This window comes from Pyrus communis, chromosome 16 (assembly GCF_963583255.1).
Source record: "Pyrus communis chromosome 16, drPyrComm1.1, whole genome shotgun sequence".
In the NCBI taxonomy this organism is placed as follows: Eukaryota; Viridiplantae; Streptophyta; class Magnoliopsida; order Rosales; family Rosaceae; genus Pyrus; species Pyrus communis.
The window spans coordinates 11,196,416-11,218,238 of record NC_084818.1 but is presented as its reverse complement, the minus strand read 5'-3'; the positions used below and the strand labels follow the sequence as shown (position 1 = coordinate 11,218,238).

Sequence of the window (21,823 nt, the reverse complement as noted above, 5' to 3'; positions counted from 1 at the left end):
ATGTAGTGAATAGTATCAAGAAAAGATAAAAATATGATTTTTCGTTAACAATAAACAGTACCTGGAGTGTTTCATTAAAGCTCTCTAAAATTAAAGCGTAACATTGTTAAGGTCTTATGTTCAAATATTTTTTTATACACATTTGTTGAGACTACTTCATAATGTATTTCAACGATCTAACCGTTTAAATTTTAAATCTTCTCTCAAATACCATATCTCTACAAAAAGTACATAAATCCGAAACCATATGACCATTGGATTCAATGGTAGTCATTTTAAGTGTTTTTTTGTAAAGCCGTATTCGTCCATTTTTTCACTACAAATGAATATCATAATAATTTTAAATTTATCTAATTTTTTTTCAATGAATATTGATGAATAGTGAATTGAAATATAATTTGCTCGGATCCTTAAAAAAAAATTACAAAATAAGAATCACAAGAAAATGTTTCAAAATGTATCCCCTCTGTTCTTGGTAACCTTGAAATGGTAAAGTGAAAAGGGGGTAAATTCGAATAGCGGTGACAACTAAACAATAAGAAGATAATACTTGAGTCTTGACTCGTTAGACATGACTTTTTTCAATAATTAAAGAGACTAATCGCATGTTAACATTTTTTTGTTTTTTTTGAACAATTAATATTATCTACACTAATAGAAAGGTAGTGAGTTTAGCTTCATAATAAGGTAGCAATAATATGGTTCAAATTCACCTTTGACGAGAATTGAACCTAAAACCTTTCACTTATAAATAAAAAAAAATATCAATATACTGTAGTTCTAAGTGGCAAACGTATTTTAATATTAGATTCAATAAAAATTCAAAAGACATGGACTTTCCGAAACCTGATATTGGACAAACGTTTCTTTTTTTTGGCTTATGTCACGGGCTTTGTATGAATTTTTATCTCGAGTCTGGACCGCTAATATAGTGGGTGATTTGGAAGCATCTCAACCATGAGTTTTACCGGTGTCATATTGACCGACTAGAGTAGGTATGATGTGCGGTGATGTCCTTCTCTGGAGTGGAGTCCCTCTCGGGCATTAGCAATTACAAGTTTAAACTCAAATTTGTCTTCGTTAGAACATCTTCGAAAGACTCTTACAAACAACGTTAGATTATTTTCAAATAAGATGTCATATCTTAAGTGAAATGTTATGTAATTAAATTTAAAGGTAGAAATAAGCTTCAACAAATATGTCAATTCTATGTGAATTAACATATGAATTTTATATGTCAAATTTGACATATGAAAAAATGTCAAATAATTTTTATTTTTATTTTTATTTTGATAAAAGGCGACACATTTCAATGATAAGGCCAAACTAGGCAAAGAAGTACATAGAATGGAGAGGTCATCCTGAATTAGATCATAGATAAACAAAGGAGGTTCATCGAACCAAATATAATTGCTTCTGGAATGGAGAGCAAACCTAGCAATTCTAGGAGAAATGGAGTTAGCTTGTCAGCGAATATGGGCGAAAGAAACTTCAGTGATCATTTGCATTAGAAATTTGGCATCCTCTATAATAGGTACAACCATAGACAAATCCATAGAGGAAAGCTTTCAAAGCGGAGATGATCTGAAGCGAATCACTCTCAAAAACTATATTTTGTAAACCCTTTTCTTTCACCAACTTAAGCCCTGCTCTAACCGCTTCAGCTTCAATCTGCATCGAAGAGAAAACCTCCTAGAAAACAAACGAAGCAGTGCCAATAAAGTTACCATTGCAATCTCTAAAAACGAAGCATGCCCTACCAGCAGACAAAGATCCATCCCAAGCATTATCCACATTAACTTTAAATTTGCCCAGCGGGGCCTTAGACCATTGATGGTAGCCAGCCTGACGCTCCATGGTGGCAAGTTGATGAATGTATTGAATTTCAAGGTTTGTATATTGATCATAAACTTTCCAAGAAAGAGAACAAGCTCTTTTAAAGAGCTGGAGAAACAAACTACAAAATAGTGAACCTCAGCCACTACATGATTTCTGCCCTAGAAACCAGACAAACAAGGACTAACCAAATAACAATATACAAGTAAGGAAATCCTAGATTTTAGGGAACAATATTGACAAAAAGAGAAGTATGGTTGAACAAGAAATGAGATGACAAGTTGAAAGGTTGTAGCCATCACTTTAACCTGTAACTTAGCTATAGTGATAATTACAACCCATACTAGTGATTGTGATCTATTCCAACACTCCCCCTCAAGCTTGGATCGAGGAGATTGATTGATCCAAGCTTGGACAAAAGACCTTGAAAGCATTCGTCAATGGCTTGGTGAAAAGATCAACAAACTGACTGAAACTCGAAGTGTAACGAGTTTGTATGATCTTTGATTGAACCTTTTCATGAATGTAATGGCAGTCAACCTCGATGTGCTTGGTCCTTTCATGGAAAACAAGATTAAAAGCTATATGCATAGCTGCTTGGTTATCACACATGAGAGTCATTGGTTGAGAGCTAAGAAACCCTAAATCAGACAGAAGGCGTTTGAGCTAGATTAATTCACAAGCAGTAGTTGCTATAGCCCTATACTCAGCCTCAGCACTAGATCGAGCAATCACACTTTGGTTCTTGCTTTTCCAACTTACCAAATTACCTCCAATAAAGATACAAAAACCAGCAGTTGACTTGCAATCCAAGGAGTTGCCTACCCAGTCCGCGTCAGTGTAAACAAGGATATGAGTGTGAGTATTGTTTTACATCAAAAGACCACGTCCCACAAACCCTTTCAAGTACTGCAGTATTCTCTTAACAACGTGCAAATGATCCATTGTTGGAGAATGCATAAATTGACTCACAAGATTGGCGGCAAAGGCAATGTCAGGCCTAGTTATTGTAAGATAAATAAGTCTCCCAACTAACCTTTGGTAGTAACTGATATCAGTGAGTGTTTCTCCATCCATGGTCATTTTGTGTTTGCAGTCAAGAGGTGTAGATACAAGTTTGCAATCAACAATATCGGCTTCTTGAAGCAAGTCGAGAATATACTTTCGTTGATTCAAAAACAATCTCTTCTTAGAAGTTACCATTTCAATGCCAAGGAAATATTTGAGTGTCCCAAGGTCTTTAATGACAAATTTTTGCTTGAGGGTGTTCTTAAGTAACACAATTTCACTAGCATTATCAGCAGTGATAATGAGATCATCCACATAAATAAGAACCACTAAGGTTCCACTAGAACAAATTCAAACAAAAAAAGTTGAATCAGCATTATTTCTCTTGAAGCCAACTTCTTCAAGAACTGAACTTAACTTTGAATACCAAGCACGAGGGGATTGTTTTAATCCATAAATGGATTTGTGCAGCTTGCAGACTAACTCTGAGTTACTGGATTAAGGATGACCAGGAGGGTATCTCATATAAACTTTTTCTTCAAGTTCATGATTCAGAAATGCATTTTTTACATCCATTTGATATAAAGGCCATGCGTGGTTAACAGTAACAAATAACAACACTTGAATTGTGTTTATCTTAGCTACAATAGCAAATGTCTCCTTGTAATCTACCCCAAACGTTTAAGTAAACCCACAAGCTACCAGTCTAGCCTTATGTCTTTCCAAGGTGCCATCAGAGTGAAACTTGGTTTTGTGCACCCATCTATTTCCCATGCCCTTTATCCTGGTGGTTGTTTGATAACACTCAAAGTTTTATTGTCATCCAAGGCCTTCAACTCTTCCTCTATAGCTTTCTTCCACTCATCTTATTGCATTACCTCCTGAAAACTTCTTGGTTAAGAAGCATTTGATATGAAATTGAAGAAGGTTGCATGCTTTGGTGTCATCCTTTGGTATGAAAGGTACTTAGCAACTGGATACCTTGCATTGTAAGTCACATAATCCAGCAATCTTGAAGGAAGGTGACGATCACGAGAAGGGTTTCTTCTTCCCTAAGGCAAAGCAGGTGGTGGTTCTAGATCCTCATGAGGTGAGTGGGATGTAGGTGATTGAATTGATGAGTGTAGCAAGGTTTCCTCTTTATGACTTAGAGGATTCCCGTATTCTCTATCAATGGACATATATATTTTTTCATCACTAGTTGTTGGACTTGGTAAAGGGAAGATTTTGAAGACATTCTCCCCCCTGACTTAAATCCTCCACTGATTGTTTAAACAAAGGTGTAGTTTCATCAAACTTTACATCCTTTGAGACAATGATTTTCCTTGAGGAAGGATTGTAGCACTTGTAACCTTTTTGTGTTGAAGAATATCCCAAGAAACCACATTTGCTAGCTCTTGGATTAAGCTTGTCACGATGCATTGAAGCAATATGAACATAACAAGTACAACCAAAAACTTTCAAATGAGACAAGTCAATCTTTCTTCCTTTCATGACTTCGTAAGGTGATTTTTGATCCAACACCCTACTAGGCAATCTATTAATCAAATAGGTACCAGAAAGCACCCCTTTAAACCAAAGCTTCTTGGGAACATTCATATGCAACATTAAGGCTGTAGTCTTCTCAAGCAAATCCCTATTTTTTCTCTTGGCCGCTCCATTTTATTGAGGAGTGCCAACACAACTTGCTTGATGAAATATCCCATTGGAACTTAAGTATTGTGACATGTTATTTGACATGTACTCAGTGCCATTGTCAGACCTTAAGGTGTAAATATGACAACCAAAATGAGTTGTTACAAGTTTATGAAAATCTTTAAACACATTCATGACTTCACTCTTGCACTTTAAAAGGTATAACCAAGTAATCGTTGAATAATCATCCACAAATATTACAAAGTATTCATAACCATCAAAAGATTCAATTGTAACTCCCCACATATCTAAATGAACAAGCTCAAGCAACTTACTAGCTCTAGACATTTGAGGAATTGAAATGTAACCTAGTAGACTTTGAGAAGTGACAAGTATCACACTCGAAATTACTTTTACACATTGTGGGAAACAAAATGCACAAAACATGGTTTGAAGGATGAGCACGACAGTGATGCCAAAGTAGTTATTCCTGAGAAGGGCTTGAGCTGACTTTAAGACTATTAGGTTTTGGGAGATCCTTTGAAAGATAGTACAACCTATTTAGGAAGAAACCCTCACCAATCTTCCTCTTGGTGACTATATACTGAAAGATGACCTGATCAGAAGAAAAAATAGCATGACAATTTAGTTGTCTTGTGATTTTTCCTACTGACAAAAGGTGAAATGGAAAAGAAGGAACATACAAGGCTGTTGACTCTATTTGATCGGAGATCAACTTAATTTTCCATTTTTTCAACAACTGAGACACCCTTACCATTTGCTACTGACACTTGTGAAGAGTTTATCATTTTTTCAAAGTCATGTAAATGTGAAGATTTGTTTGTCATATGGTATATGGCTCCTGAATCTATTATCTAACAATCATGCACAATCCTAGTATTTAAAGCAGTGGAAAAAGCTTTCAATATACCTGGAATCTGTTTACTTGAGCCTCCATAATCAGAATCAGCAACGTACCCAGCAAATTTGCTTAGCAAGGCAATAGGGTTTTCAATTTCAGTCCCAGTTGTGTTCTCTAGATCTTCACTTCTTTGTTTTCCTTGTAAATAAACAGCAAACTCGTTGATCAAGTTTACTGGATTTGAAGTGAAGTCAAGCAAACTTTCACTCGAGGAAGGAAGAGTTGCTAAAGCTGCATGATTAGCCTTGTATAAGGATGGTTGTGAGTTTCTCTGGAACCCCTTATTCTTCTGGGAGTTTGGCCCGATCTCAAGATGCAGAATCCAACATTTGTCAATGGTATGCCCACCATAGTTGCAATGTTTGCACTTCAGGTCAAACTTTCTACCCTTATCTCTTCTATCATCCAAGAACTTGTGGTTGGAAAAATATGCCCTAGATTCAGGCAAGCTGTTTTTGGTTTCAAGATTCATCACCTTCCTTCGAGTTTCTTCACATTGAATAATGGCATATACACTTGAGAATGAAGGCAGCTCATTGTTCATCAGAATGTGACTACATAGATCTTCATAGTCTGAGCTAAGACTAGCCAAAAGTTGAAAAATTTTATCTTCTTCAGCTCTCTTCAGAAGCACGAAAACATATGTGATGTGAAGTCTGTACACATCAAGCTCATTCCACATACTCTTGATATCACCCAAGTGTTGAACAAAAGACTTACTTTCTTGTTGCAAACCTGCAAGATCCCTTTTTAGTTGAAAAATTCGAGTAGCATTGTTTTGATTTCCATACATCTCGTGGACATTCTCCCAAAGCTGGAAAGAAGAATTTGAGTAGCTGAAAATCTCAACTAGCTTCCTCTCCATGGAGTTGAGAAGCCATGACATAACAAGTTGATCCTTGCATAGCCATGCCTCATATAGAAGATATGAGATTTCAGGTGCCTAAATGGTTCCATTCATGTAACCAAGCTTTGATCTTCCACCGAAAGCAAGTGAAACTACTTGAGACCATGGAAGATAGTTGAACTCATTTAGCAAAACTGAACTGAGTCTTTAATTTGGATTAACTTCTACGTCGGTAAAATTTGAAATGGGTGAAACACTAGAGATCGCACCATCAGGACTGAAAGGATTTTCCTCAGCCATTTGAAACGGCTATGTGAGAACAAAAAGGTTGAAGAAGATATGCAGAGACATGCCACTATGGTCACTGCTCTGATACCATATTGAATTTCAAGGTTTGTATTGATCATAAACTTTCCAAGAAAGAGAACAAGCTCTTTTAAAGAGCTGGAGAAACAAACTACAAAACAGTGGACCTCAGCCATTACATGATTTCTACCCTAAAAACCGAACAAACAAGGACTAACCAAATAACAACAAGTAAGGAAATCCCAGATTTTAGGGAACAATATTGACAAAAAAAAGAAGTATGGTTGAACAAGAGATGAGATGACAAGTTGAAAGGTTGTAGCCATCACTTTAACCCATAACTTAGCTATAGTGATAATTACAACCCATACTTGTGATTGTGATCTATTCCAACAAAATGACTCGCAGGAATTCTTGCCACCAATCCATTGCATGCCTAGCGACAAGGTTGGGGCAAGGATTCATATCATTTTCACATAATTTAGCTTTCCTAGCAATCTATACTGCCCAAAATACCATTAAGCAACCACCAAACTCTGTTTGACTAAAAATCTGGAAGATGTGGGAGACCCACTTTAGCAACGAACCTCTGAAATAAGAGGGTGGACTAACACCTAGTCATGAAGAAAGCCAAACACCCTTCGCAAAAGGGCAATAAAAATAGGTGGATGTTAGATTGCAAGCCATGCTACAGAGAATGCACGAGGGCTCCACCATAATATTCCGATATTGGAGATTAGCTCTTGAAGGTATTATGTCGGATATGATTTTCCAAACTGTTATTTTGACTTTAGGTGGGATGCAAGCCTTCCACAACATATCTCAAAGAACACCATACGGAAAGTGAGACGTAGATGATGATGCTACTTGGATCTTAGGACTAAGCCATTCATGTGCAACGTGGTAAGCGCTTTTGATCGTGAACCTGCCCTTTTTTTTCGTAGTGCCAAACCAATCTATCAATAGCAGAGAACTTGTGTAGGGGAATTAATCTGATTAAGCTCACCTCATCAGCTGAGAACAGAGAATTAATGATGGGTACATCCCATTTTCCATCCCCTACAATAAGCTCATTCACAATAGAGATCCCAACTCGGTATGCACTCCAAGCTCCTAATGTGGCAACGGCGGAGGCTATTTCTATTTGAGGGGTTGCGAACTACCTCTTGCTTTGGGTCACCGGTGGGTGATTGTTGAATATGATTCTAAGGACTCCATTTTTTCATTATCAACTTCGTTGGAATCTGGCAGATAGGAAGCATTTCCTACCTTGGAAAAAGTTTTGAGGCTAGGGAACTCTTTCCAGGGCTATCGCTAGTCTTGGGTCCCAAGATCGGACAATTTGGCGGCGAACAGGTTAGCGTCGCGTAGTAATACGGAGATGTGTAATGTCACTTGGGTCAATCGACCTCCATCTTCGTTGCTTTTTGTTTTAAATAAGGATGGATTGCCTTGTCCCTCTTAATCTTTTATGGCAGGGGAAGGGGCGACGCTCGAACTCGGTTTTAGCATCTTTACTCTTTAACCCCCTTTGCTGCTTGGTTTTTTGTTGGTCTGATGTTGCTTGCCTCAATGTAGGCTTCCTTGTACTATTGTAACATCTTTGCCCAGGAAATGTTATTCCTATCCTATTTTCAATAAAAAATAAAACCTTTCAGAATCTGTGAAGAAAGGATTCTTTCTCGACATCTCTTAGACAAAAGCCCAATGGTCCAGACCAATGGAACAAAAGTGGGCTCAAGGATTCTTGGCCATTGAGCAAAGCCTGTGCTGAACCTTTTTGCAAAGGAGTAGGGAAGGAATGTGCCATGCATTCTAAATATATAGATAGACTCATAATTAGAATGTAGTTATTCCTAAAACTTAATCTTTATTTATTTTTTTCAATTCTAAGACACTACTTCTTATGCTACTCAGTAGTACGGTTTAGGAGTATTCCTTTTTTCTTGTAAATGAGAGATCTTAGCTTCGAAAATCATAGATGACGAATTCAATACCAAATAAGGTTGCCCATCTCCAACCTTTGGAGTAAAATTCAAATTTTAGGTTCTAAACTTACCCCAACTTTCTCCAACCCTTGAGGCAAATATAATTTTTAACCCAAACTCATTTACGGAACAAATTTAGGCCAAGATTCCCCTCTAGTTTAGTGGAATGGCCCACCATATGTGGGTATTTTTTTTTAGTTTTATATATATAAATACATTGAATCTAACAGCTAAAATATAATATAATCAAATCCAACAGTAAAAAGGAGACCTAATGGTCCAAATTTAAATCCAACAACTAAAGTAATTAAAAAGAATTCTTTAATGTGTTTCACATAGTGTTCCACAAGTTTCATAGTGTCAGTTTAGTAATCATTCAATATTTATCGGAATCTCAATATTTTTTTGGTTAAAATGTTCATAAAACTAAATTAAGATTGTCAACATAAATATTTAAGGAAAAAATGATACTCTGACAAAAATGTTATCCTAAATTCATCCTTTAATAATCTCGAGCTAAAAATTTAACCCACAAAAATTAGAGCAAAAAAACTGTTTTTGAGTTAAAATCTAAATTTTCTGGGTTAAAAATTTTAGGTTTTAATCCAATGGTTGAAGATGGTCTAAGGAGAGGGGTATCCACTTTTTGAAAAAATGGGAATTAGTTGTGGAACCCACTCCACATCGAATTTTAACGATCCGAATCGTCTATTTTTGTAAGTCTTGATTCATAGATCATCCTTAAAAAAAATCAATTTAATCAGAAACCGTTTGTTTAATTATAACAATGAAATTTCAATGTTTCTTAGATAACAAAGTGTTCATTAATTTCTTTGAGCTCAATTAGATGCCTTAATATTTCCAATTTGGCTAATATTTTGTAAGGATGATCTATTATGTGCAACTTGAAAAATAGATGGTTCAGATAGTTAAACTTCAAAGTAATGTTGGCCGCACAACTAATTTCTATTTTTATAAAAATAAAAAAAATAAAAATATCTTACTTTAAAGGCTTCGTATATGTGTGTATGTCAGTTAATTCAAGCAGAGTTCTAGCTTCTTATAATCGGTTGATCAAGACGATGAAGGACCTAGAGTAACTTAAAATGCCGTATCGAAAATACAGATGATGGCAAAATTTGAGAATATAACACAAACCCCCAAATGAAAACTTTGTTCGGGGTTGCATGGACCAGGACTCAGAGAAGCCACAACAACCTTATAACTTGGATCAAGTAACAAGAACCAAGTGTGGTCGGTCGGTGGTCCACTTACTTCTCCACTAACAAAATGCATATATTAATATAACGGAGCACCATGACTGGATTCTGTACCAAAAAAAAGCTGCAAATAGTGGCGAATTACCAGACTCCTAAGCGTGGTGTGGCTAATCCTCATATGGATAAGGAATTATTTTGTCTCCAACGTCTATACAAGTGTGTACAATTAGTTTTTTCTTTTTCTAAGATATGGTCACCACCAGATCACTTAGTACTACTATCTAGTGATATTCTTCTTCACTTATAAATGAAAGGTCTTAGGTTTAATCTTGTTAAAAGTGAATTTGAAATACAGTACTACTAGCCCATTATGAGATTAAGTTTACCCTTCATCCTTTTAGCGTAGATAATATCGTCTCTTAAAAATAAAAATTAAAAAAAAAAAAAACAGATATAGTCACCACCAAGAATAATCATCCACCAAAGGACGAAAGGAAAGGACCAATAACTGTTTGTACTTTCTTTGAATCAGGAGGTACATTAATTTAAAGGGATTTAGTGCTACATCACGTTTCAATTTAATATTATATTGATACAAAATTGTTACAGTAACATTGTATTGGTAAATCAGGACATCTCAATAGTGATGACTATGTTCACTATATGTTGCTCCTGAGAATCTGAGAATCAGCGATACGTTTCGTAACATGTTTAGTTATGAGTACTCATATTATTTCAATTCCTGACTTAATACGCGAGTATTTGAATTATTATGATTTCTTAATCTATAATCAAATACTTGAAATACTAATAATTCAATTGATTAGAGGATAGTTGATCTTGTAACCATCGATTTGCTTTCATATTCTATTTTGTGAGGAAAAAAAAAAATTTAAACTTAAGTGCAAAAATCGAGCATAATATCGTGATCAACTAATTTAACTCGCATATCTATTATTTTATACTACTATATTGTTTCCACCAAAAAATATCATCCACCAACGCGAAAAATATGACCAAGAAGATTCCTTTTGAACCAGAAAGTACGCATTATATGAACAAAGATGGATAGCTTTTAGGGCGTGAAGAGAGAGAGTGTTTTTATTTCATTCTCATGTCTCAAGTCTCAGGTCTCAACCACGTTCTGCCAAACCCCCCACTCGGAATATAATGCTTTCGACTTTTTGCCTTTTTTTGGGTTTGAAGGCTCTCGTGAGTGAATAACAAATCTTGTGAGTGTAATTTATGTCAGGAGAAGAAGTTATATGTTACAAATAATTATTACATTTTTGTCACTGTAGTTTTTCATGTCAAATAAATGGATATGTCTGTAAATTCTTGTCGACTTGTCCTTATTTCATTGATATAGAACACCAATTACAGTCTACCCATGTTGTATGAGTTGTTTTCCTATCTTATGTTAACCGTTTTCTGTGGCAGAGCTCATACGAACTGCAATAATAGTGTTAGTTTCTATATTGTTTTTATATTCCATCTTTTTCCTAGCAAGAAGCCAAACTTCCATTCTATTTCATGGCCAGAACTTATCCTCCAACAGCCTTCACGGGTTGTCTGCAGGGTCCTTTTCACAGTTCTTATGTTTATTTTATTTTTTTATTTTTTTGGACTTTATCATCCATCCAAAACACTTGAAGTAGGAAATAATTAGGAGGGGATTGGTTTATGTTGAGCGTATGAATTCAACATCAAGAAAAAAGAGATTTTGTATGTACTTATAAGTAATTGGGTTATTTTCTATGTTGCTAATTAGTTTTATGGTAAAACCTTAACTTTCTTCATAGTATTAGAGCAGGTTGTCCCTCGTGAAAAGTGAAACGGTCACACGTGCTCCACGTTACTCAGTTTGCATTATCCACATGTTAGACTTGAAAACTCACTATATGTGAGGGGGCGTGTTAAGAGTATGAATCTCATATCAGAAAAGAAGGGACCTTGTATACGCTTATAAGTAATTGACCTACTCTCCATTGACAATTATTTTTATGGTAAAACCTCAACTTTCTTCCGTTTACATTTAATACAACGTTACAATATTTTCAACCTTCTCAAGTGATGCATAGCAATGTGCAGCTGCAACTTATCCTGTTTTATACGTTTCAACTACATTGTGTGTAAAATCTTGTTGTGTGACATGAAAGTCTCAACATAAACTTTTTCCTCACATCGAAATTAAAATCATGAAATTACAGAAATGTAGACATTTGATGAACCTTAACAAATCAAAACATGTAACACAAATGTCCAAACCATGATTCATATAATATATACACACAGACGGTTTGTTCCATTGTTCAACTATACAAATGCAATAGACACCAATATACATGTTACCTTTTTTAATTAAAAATTCATTAATACGTTATAATATAACAGGGTAAATTAATGTGGGGGCCACGAGTTTGAGACCCGTGAATCCACGAAGTGGGTCGGCACTGGCAATCCAATCCATGTCTGTCTGGACACTTGGCTCAAGTATGAGGAGTGAAAGCGACGAGATCACGAGATTGGATGAATATATGCAAACTTCAAGAAGGTGCATCAAGAGTGGGATCCACTAACCACTTTCCTATGCAATAATAATTCAGAGGCTCAAAACCACAAATATCCTTAAAATGTCACAGGCTCATGAGTTACAAAATCTAGGAAGTTAAATTGTTAATTTGTGCCTAATAAACTACTAAACTAGGGGTGAAAATGATATTTACATATGTGTGTGTATGATTATAAACAATATTTATTATTCTCAACCATATTACGAGAGGAGAAATTTAAACTCAAAATGCAATTGATCAAAAGAGAATTAGTGTCTTGTTCACCGAGTCAATTAATTCATTAACATTGATTACTTCTGACATCTAGATTAAATTTCCAAGTTTGGAGCACCTTGTTGAGTGAATCCCACATTAGATAAAAGAGAGATCTTGCATGTGATTGATTATAAGAGATTGGGTTACTCTCCGTATTGTCAATTAGTTTTATAGTAGAACCTTAATTTTTTTCATGGTATCAGAGCCAAATTGTCTCATGTGTGAAACCCAATAGCCATATATGTTCCATGTCACCCGATTTGTGTTGTTTAAGTATTAGGCTTGAAAATTTAGCACACGTGAGAGGTAGGTAAATTATTACGTTTTATGGAAATGATATCTAAGTGAGAATTAAAAAATATAAGTTTCATTGATATTTTTCCAATAGAATATTGTATTAACTTTTTTTCTGGAAATGATATCTAGTGACAATTCAAGAATATTAGTAAATTAGTTTATATCTTGGTGTACCTACTTAAGTATTGCGTTTTGACAAGTACATGTATAATAAGGAGTAGGTAAATTATTTTAGTTTACCTACTTATATATAAATAATGCAGTAAGTAAATTATTTTAGTAGGTAAATCAATTTATATGAAAAAACGATTCCATTGAACAATGCTAGATTGTTGGAAAATTAAAAACAAATACTAAAAAAATCATTAGCATGATTAATTTGTTTCTAATGCCTTGATTGGAGTCAAAATTCAAGTGCGGGTGAGAAATAATTTAGAAGGAATGTGGCATAGGTTGTCAATCATTTGTAATAGTAAGTTACTTTTATTCTTACGTGGTAGTTTATTTGAATTTTAAGTTTTTGTTGGATGTTTATGGTGAGTTTTTTTCTAAAAAAATATATGAGTTTTTGTTTTTTTTTTTTTTAATATGAGTTTTAAGGGCCTATTTGTAATGAACCCTTAATATAATCACTTGTTATAATTATAGAAGACTTAATAGATTTTGGAGAATAGACTTGCTCATGATCATGATGAGGTAATTTTTTAATAGATTTTGGAGAATAAATTATTCGTGCAAGAAACGAACTTGACAGGTGATGAAGTCATTTTTCTCCAAGTTTAAAAAGAGAGACTGTTATAACCGTCGTTCTTTATTGGTGGTAATGTATAAGATATAGATCATCAAAATAAATAATACTAAATACATAAAATGCAACTGAAATTTCATTTGGTGATTTGTTTTCTACGATAAGAAAAGAAAACGGTCCAATAGCAGAATAATCATGCTAACTTTTCACAACAGAACCTTAACCCTATAAATACCCCCCATTGATTTTATACTCCGCAACAACCAAAACAAATTCCAAGCTGCCTTTTATCTACAATGGAGCTGTTGGGGAGGAGTCCTATGAAAACCCAAGTAAAACGTCAAACCATCTCTCTCTCCCTCTCTTTTATTTCATTTTCCTGCATTTTCTCACCAACCAAACATCAATTTATTATGCATTTTCTCTTCAAATTTAAGTAACTCGTCTTTTCTTTTTCATTTTTTGCACTATCATCTTTGCATTCTAGCCGTTGGATTGAATAAATCAACGGAAAATTGAATGACAAAATTAAGGAAGGGAGTGTGTAAATCACTTTTGATAACAAAAACTTAAACAAAAATGCTAATGGGATTTTTTTTTTCCTTCTATTTTCCTAATTGTTTCTTAATTTCTCAGGTGATTATTAAACTAGTGCTAGTAGTACTTGTTGTGGTGGCCATGCTAAGAGGGGCTGAGGGCAGAAGGGCAAAGGGCAAAATATTTGAATCGTTTGAGTACACTGCAATGAACTGCAGAGCTCACAGTGCTTCGCTGACTGATTTTGGAGGAGTTGGAGATGGAAAGACATCAAACACAAAGGCTTTTCATGCCGCCGTCAGTCAGCTGAGCCAGTATGAAACACAGGGCGGTGCTCAGCTCTTTGTTCCGGCAGGGAAGTGGCTGACGGGGAGCTTCAACCTCACCAGCCACTTCACTCTCTATCTCCACAAGGATGCTGTTCTCCTCGCTTCTCAAGTCTCTCTCTCTCTCTCTTAATTTTTTTCTTTCTTCTCAAACATGCATATACACACATATTTCCCATTTGTGCATTTTAATCATGTTGAAACTATTTGTGATAAAGGGACTTAACAACAAAAAGATTAGATTTTCTTTTGTTACAACTTACATTAGAGGGATTTGGATGTTGGCTTAAATTATACAAGACTTCGACTAAAACAACACTATCTGGAGTTTAAGCGCAGACGCGTTGGTTAGAGCAAGTGTATTCTTTCTTGTGCATCCGAATTTAAATACTTTTTCACAATAATTCTGATTAGTTTCAAGTAGAATATTATTTGTATAAAAAAAGATGTAGAATTTTAGTTTATCAAAAAAAGAAGGGTCCCCATTTTGAGCTCCTCTTTTGACTAATATATTACAATTTTTTTTCAGTCACGGAGTTAAGTGTTAAAATTACCAACTTGCGAAAAAAAAAAAAAAAAAAAAAGAAGTGTTATAGGTTTTAGATTTAGTATTAACTATCCTAAAATGACGTAGTTTTAGACGTAAGCACAGACTAATCTCCAAAAATTCCAAAATTATGTAATGAATTCGGTTGGTTTGGTTTACTAACTCAAATAATGAAATATGTCTTAGGACATTAATGAATGGCCTGTGCTCAAAGCCCTCCCATCTTACGGTCGAGGAAGAGACGCGCCAGCTGGAAGGTACACCAGTCTTATATGGGGAACAAATCTCACTGATGTCGTTGTTACAGGTAACCTAATTTATTTGATTCAATTCAATTCTAGATAGTTGCGGGATGTGAGTAGCTAGTCGACTAAATGCGTTACGCATATATCGATTAGCTAGGCATGACATCCCCAACCATCCTAATTATTTTATTTGAATAAATGACTAAATTTATTGAGGTCCTTTGATCGTTAGGTGACAATGGCACAATTGATGGGCAGGGTGAGTTCTGGTGGCAACAGTTCCACAAGAAGAAGCTAAAATACACCCGCCCTTACCTGATCGAAGTCATGTTCTCAACCGATGTCCAAATCTCAAACCTAACTCTCCTAAATTCTCCATCATGGAATGTCCATCCTGTTTATAGCAGGTAACCAAACATGCCTACCCACCAAAAGAAACTTTTTGTGATACATTTTATTAATTGTCGCCCAAGCGCATGTAAGTGGCCTACCAGCTGTTGATGCATTGTGAAATCAACTTGCATCAATAGTTGACTGTCACTTATGAGCATGTACGAGTTCAGCCACATGGCACTCAATCATCGGCCTGATTAGTCTTTTCAAAGTTTTCAACGTTATCTTATGATTAAGATTTTGAAATTATGCAGTAATATTCTCGTGAAAGGGATTACTATTATAGCTCCAATTTCATCTCCAAACACAGACGGTATCAACCCAGGTTAGTCAACTGTAACATCATCTGCAGACCTTGTCATATTCAATGGTTCCCCTCTCCACCGAAATTCAAATCTCGCTTTTCGTGGTTTAGATTAAATTATATTTACTTTAGCCACAACAGTACTAGACTTTTACTTTTTTCAACTGAATCATTAAGTGGCGAAATTATGCCTAGTGGGGTCCAATTAAGTACATAATTATCATTAAAAATATATTAATTCATTAATATTTTGGCAATTTCAAATGCAGATTCTTGCACCAATACAAGAATTGAAGACTGCTACATAGTCTCTGGGGATGATTGTGTAGCTGTTAAGAGCGGTTGGGATGAGTACGGAATTGCATTTGGAATGCCTACAAAACAACTAGTAGTCCGACGTCTCACATGCATTTCGCCCTACAGCGCCACCATTGCCCTAGGCAGTGAAATGTCCGGCGGGATCCAAGACGTCCGAGCTGAAGACATCGTGGCCATCCATACCGAATCGGGTGTCCGGATCAAGACCGCCGTAGGGCGAGGAGGGTACGTGAAAGACATATACGCGAGGAGATTCACCATGCACACAATGAAATGGGCGTTTTGGATGACCGGCAATTACGGGTCACATGCTGATGACAAATATGATAAAAATGCACTGCCTGAGATCAAAAATATTAACTACAGGGACATGGTGGCCGATAATGTCACAATGGCTGCAAGGTTGGAAGGCATTGCGGACCACCCGTTTACCGGGATTTGCATCTCGAATGTGACGATTGGACTGGCTGTGAAGGCGAAGAAGCAGCCATGGACGTGCACCGACATTGAGGGGATCACGAGCGGCGTGACTCCTCGCCCTTGTGATCTGCTGCCGGATCAGGGTGCTGAGAAAGCCAAAGCTTGTGATTTTCCTGCAGATGATCTGCCGATTGACCGGGTAGAGCTTAAACAGTGTACATATAGGATGAGCTCTCTGTAAACAATCCTAAGATCGTGTACCATTACTATGTTTTTCAGTCTTCTGGAAAAAGCTAAACTATGTTTTTCCCTCCAGCAATATTTCGGTTACATGAATTCGGAAGTGAAATGATTGCCGCATACCCTCTTTCTTCTTCGACGCACCCCTGTTTAGTTTTGTCCCCCAATTCTCCTTTCTTTTGTTCAATGCAAATGCTAAAAATAAACATGGGTGTGGAGGAGAAAAAAATGTGCGGAAACCACTCCCCCTTCGTAAAAGAAAAGGGCCCGTCAAACTTTCGGTAACTTATCTTGGTAACAAATATGAACACCATCCGAAATTTCAGATGCCATTGATAGTAGTTTCTAAGCAAGCATTTTATTAGATTTTCCCAAGAAAGCAGAGCACGGAATTGTCTCGTAGGAGTCTTAACAACGGAAACAAACTTGAAGGCAAAACAAAATATACACAGAATCAAAGATTTTTCATCACAAACATCCACATTCAGACCTAGCATTCTAAACAGATATAACTGCAACACCGTCGGGCCTTACAACGGTGCTGGGTGATAGTCCTCATCGGATTATAAGCTGCTAACCAGCACAAACCTGCACCAATGAGCGATTGGAACTCTAGAGAATCACAGATTAGTAGATTACACCGACTAGGCAGCCTTGAGATTCAGCTACTGACCCCTTTCACACATTTGACAATTACAGAATCCAGAAACATGTCATTGCAATCAGTTTTGAGATTAGTTTCTAAGAGTATACAACAGATTATATCATGATCCTCATTGAATTGGATCTGGATTGAACCTTACGGACTCTCTCCAGATGAGCTCCTTGATGTTCTCTTCAGTAAACGAGGGTTGCTCAAAATCAAAATTGAAAGGCATTGGGCAGACAGGCTCCTCGTTGATATCATGAAGAGGCGCCAAGTATGGGTGGGAAAGAGCCTCATCAACTACAAAAGTACCGGAGAGAAAAACAACCGTCAATGCAATTAACAAAGATGAAAATTATCAGGAAGTAAAATGGCTCCAGTTGACCTATTAATAAGTTCTTGACAAAAGTTACTGCAGAACTCCGTATTTGAGAATTACAAAACATGCACTGCTGTTTCTTGAATTAAATATCACATGTTTCCGCCAAAAGACACAAGAATAGTAACTAGTAAGTTCCAGTTCATTGGAATCCTGCAGAACTCTGAGATCCTTAATATCATTTATATTATAACTAAACTGGTTGAAGTGCAACACAATAGCTAAGTATACCTGTAATGCGCCTGTTTGGGTCAAAGATAAGCATCTTCTCCAGCAAATCTATAGAGCTAGGAGACATAGTAGGAAACCCGAGCGAGAAGCTCCGCTTTGGGTACTGAGGTAGTTGTCGAACATATCTTCGAGCATTATCACTTCGTAAAAATCCAAGGCTGGAGTCATCAGGTGAGCCTAAGAGCTGTTGGACACAAAAGGAAAACATTGCACCAGTTGGCCAAGATCATTTGAAAGATTATTATTATGAAACGTGTTCATTGTCTATTTCTCACCCATACATATAGAGACTAATCTTATTAGAAATTCATTATTAATATTAGTCAGAGAATCAGTACTGTTTATGCACTGTCTGCCTTGAAACTCGAAACATAACCAAATGTAAATCATATGGAACCTCTTCCCGCATGTTAAGTGGAAAAAAGGTTTTTGGAGATTTCTCATTAAAAGTAGACATGTTAGTAATATAGAAATCAGCGAGAAAGACCTAGAAACCATATACCTCTGTTATGAGTCTCAGCTGATGTACATAATCTTTGCCAGGGAATAGGGGTTTTCTGGTCATGATTTCACCTAGAATGCAACCTACAGACCATATATCAATTGCTGCAGTGTACTCCGAACAATTAAGCAGCAATTCTGGTGCACGGTACCAACGAGTAACAACATATTCAGTCATGAAATCAGTTTCGGATGTTGTCCTGGCAAGACCAAAATCTCCAATCTTAAGGTCACAATTTGCATTCATGAACAAATTGCTGGGCTTTAAATCACGATGCAAAACACCAGCTGAATGTACATATTTGAGCCCTCGTAACAATTGATACAGAAAGTACTGCAAAGGTGGAATTTAAACATATTAGCGAGACCTCAGGCATGTAAAACAGAAATCATGATCATGAGAATGGTTGATAATCAAGGTTAAAATGCAGAGAATTTTTCTTAACTAGCGCAAGTAACAATTTCTATATTATAGTCATTCCAAAGAACACTTGCAATGAAATGTAGATCCATCTTTCAAGTTCCCACAAAAGAATAAAAGAAACATGCCATCTCATTGATCAACAAGTTAACAAAGCAAAGGAACCTTGTTTTTAAGTTGAGAAGATCATTTCTCACAATTTATTATCAAGCTATAGAAAGATGGAGTGTGCGTACATATAAAACTGAGTGGTGAAAGGGAGTGTGTGTACCATATTCATTAGTTGCTTAATTCAACCTACATCAGTGACAAGCATGTATTGCCATCACCAGTAACCTAACAAATAGAATCTGGAATCCAACTATGGAATCTTGGTCGTTTAAACAAACAAACAAAAAAGGAATTAACGTCAACAGCTTATAACCCTCCTGATGATGCTCATTTATATATACTGCAAGAACGTTTATTTATATTCAAATGGCATTGCAAACAAAATATACATCAAGAGAAAAAGTTTTAAAAAAAAAAATACTTTCCATGGGATGCTCAACAATACTAACTACAAGAATCAAATGGCTCGCAAGTATAACATAAACAGATTGACCAAAAACAAGTAAAACAAAAATTAAGAAAAGAAGGCCAACCCGACAATGATCATCATTCAAAGGTTGGTTGGACCGTATAATCTGATGAAGATCAGTGTCCATTAATTCATAAACAATGTAGACATCATTGAAGTTCTCCTTCTGTGGAGGCCGTATGATGTCTTTGATGGCAATAACCTGCAGAAAGAACTAACTTGTAAGCTGTTGACTCCAGAAACACATGAAACATTCTCAAGTTTTTGATCAATATATGTGCAAACAGGGAGAACTGAGTCCATGGGAGATTTCATTTAGGTGCTAAAGACAGGGCTTATTGCAGTAAAACATTTCCCAAACACGAAAAAACAATTATTTAGATGCTAAAGGAAGTGTTTTACTGCATACTATAGCTAAAATTCTTTACACGTATGTTCAGGAAAAAACAATTAATTTAAGGGGCCAAACACAAAAGATCTGCAAGCCCTGTTACATAGGATGTACATAAATGACATAAGAACTCCTCATGGAACATGAACAGCAAAAGGTCACAAAAAAAATTACATTTTCATGATCCATGTGCCGAAGAAGTTTAATTTCTCGTAAAGTCCTTTTGGCATCTATTCTGTTGTCAAATGCATTACCAATCTTCTTAATGGCAACCTCCTCATGAGTCTCAGCGTTGACAGCAGCACTGGATGCAACAAGAAAAATCATCTACTTTCAAATTTGTTATAACAGCATACGATGTAAGTCAAATGAATAGAAAACAAAATTCTTATTGATAAACATCCTTCACCCGACCAAAAATAAAGATTGCCTGAGACACACTACTTTACCAAGCCACTATAAGATTGAGACATATACCAAGAATGAGTCAATTTCAGTAACCGAAAGAAGGGGCAAGGAGAGACGAAAAACGATATGGGTGGAATTTGCAAGGAAGGATTTCAATTAGAGATGGAATGAATATTGGAGCTATGAGTAGGCTCATAGGCAAAAACATTCACGTTGACAACCCAAAATAACATGGAATACAACTTCACGTGGTCGATCCTGATTTTCTAGGATAATGGCTTAGTTGAGCTCAGCAGAGCGTATATCTTGTGGACTAAAATTTCCACCCAAAGGATACATAGCACATCACTAAACCCAGCTTAGAGACACAAATCAACAACTTCAACATCTCATTTAGATCACACAGAAATATGAATAAAACTCAATTACTGTACACAAGCAAACTGACTAAGCTTCCATACACCCTAAGTTCTTTCCTGATTACATACACAAAATTCCCCAATCAACAAAACCTCCCTACCACAAAATACCGAAAATCGCACTAACTCCACAGGAAAACAAAACCCACAAAAACAATCTCTAACAAACGCAAATAAATATCCATAGTAAAATCTCAAAAATACCAAAATCCACATATGTTTAGATTAAAATTTCGATCAGAGTCAGAAAGTGCTTTTCCCGCTTCTTGAACCAAACTAACTCAAATCAATTTTCGATCAAAAATCGATACTTCCAAAGCAAACCCAATAAAGAATTCAAGCAAAAGCAATCAAACCATCAAAAGCAAATCCAAAGATAACAAATTTAAACTGAAAGCTCAAAACCCAGTAAAGATTCAATCTTACCAGACGATACCATAAGCACCTCTGCCGACGGGCCGAAGGGGCGGGACGTACTTCCTGGAAACTTCAAAGATGTTGCCATAGACATTGTACTGAACGTAGCGTCCATGGGTCAGCACCCCTCTGATGTTGTGGTCACCTGCTGAAGCAGAGCTCGAGTCCATGGTCAACCCGGGGGGTCCGAATCCGAAACGGGTGGAAACCCAGATAGGATTTCGAGTCTAGAAAGGTGAGCAAGAGAGAGAGAGAGAGAGAGTTGTGGATGAGAGCTGCTGCTAATGTGAAGTTTGGAAAGGTTTTAACATTGTTTTGGGGTGGTTTTTGGGGAAATTCCAGAGAAATGGAGGGTGGAGAGAGAGAGCGAGGGAGGCGGTTATGACCTGGAGAAACTTGGGTGACCCGTGAAGAAACAAAATGGACCTTTTACTTTTCTTTTTTGTGAGGTTTTGGTGTGGCGTC

At 36.3% G+C, this 21,823-nt stretch overlaps 1 protein-coding gene and 1 pseudogene across 1 annotated transcript; one reads left to right on the top strand and one right to left on the bottom strand.

Moving 5' to 3' along the window:
• Positions 1 to 13,827: 13,827 nt before the first annotated feature.
• Positions 13,828 to 17,288, top strand: LOC137721246 (probable polygalacturonase). The gene is made up of 6 exons (XM_068460348.1): positions 13,828 to 13,967; positions 14,272 to 14,610; positions 15,232 to 15,352; positions 15,523 to 15,697; positions 15,938 to 16,008; positions 16,257 to 17,288. Exons 1-6 carry the CDS (start codon positions 13,932 to 13,934, stop codon positions 16,964 to 16,966), a joined length of 1,452 nt encoding a protein of 483 aa, XP_068316449.1. The 5' UTR covers positions 13,828 to 13,931; the 3' UTR covers positions 16,967 to 17,288.
• A 9-nt stretch (positions 17,289 to 17,297) lies between these two features.
• Positions 17,298 to 21,823, bottom strand: LOC137721247 (mitogen-activated protein kinase homolog MMK2-like; annotated as a pseudogene).

Bases quoted from the DNA above. Each gene is read 5' to 3' on its own strand.
- LOC137721246 (XM_068460348.1), top strand. From the start codon at position 13,932: ATGGAGCTGTTGGGGAGGAGTCCTATGAAAACCCAA. The intron at 15,353-15,522 runs GTAACCTAATTT...TTTGATCGTTAG, and splicing joins CACTGATGTCGTTGTTACAG to GTGACAATGGCACAATTGAT. The intron at 16,009-16,256 runs GTTAGTCAACTG...TTTCAAATGCAG, and splicing joins CACAGACGGTATCAACCCAG to ATTCTTGCACCAATACAAGA.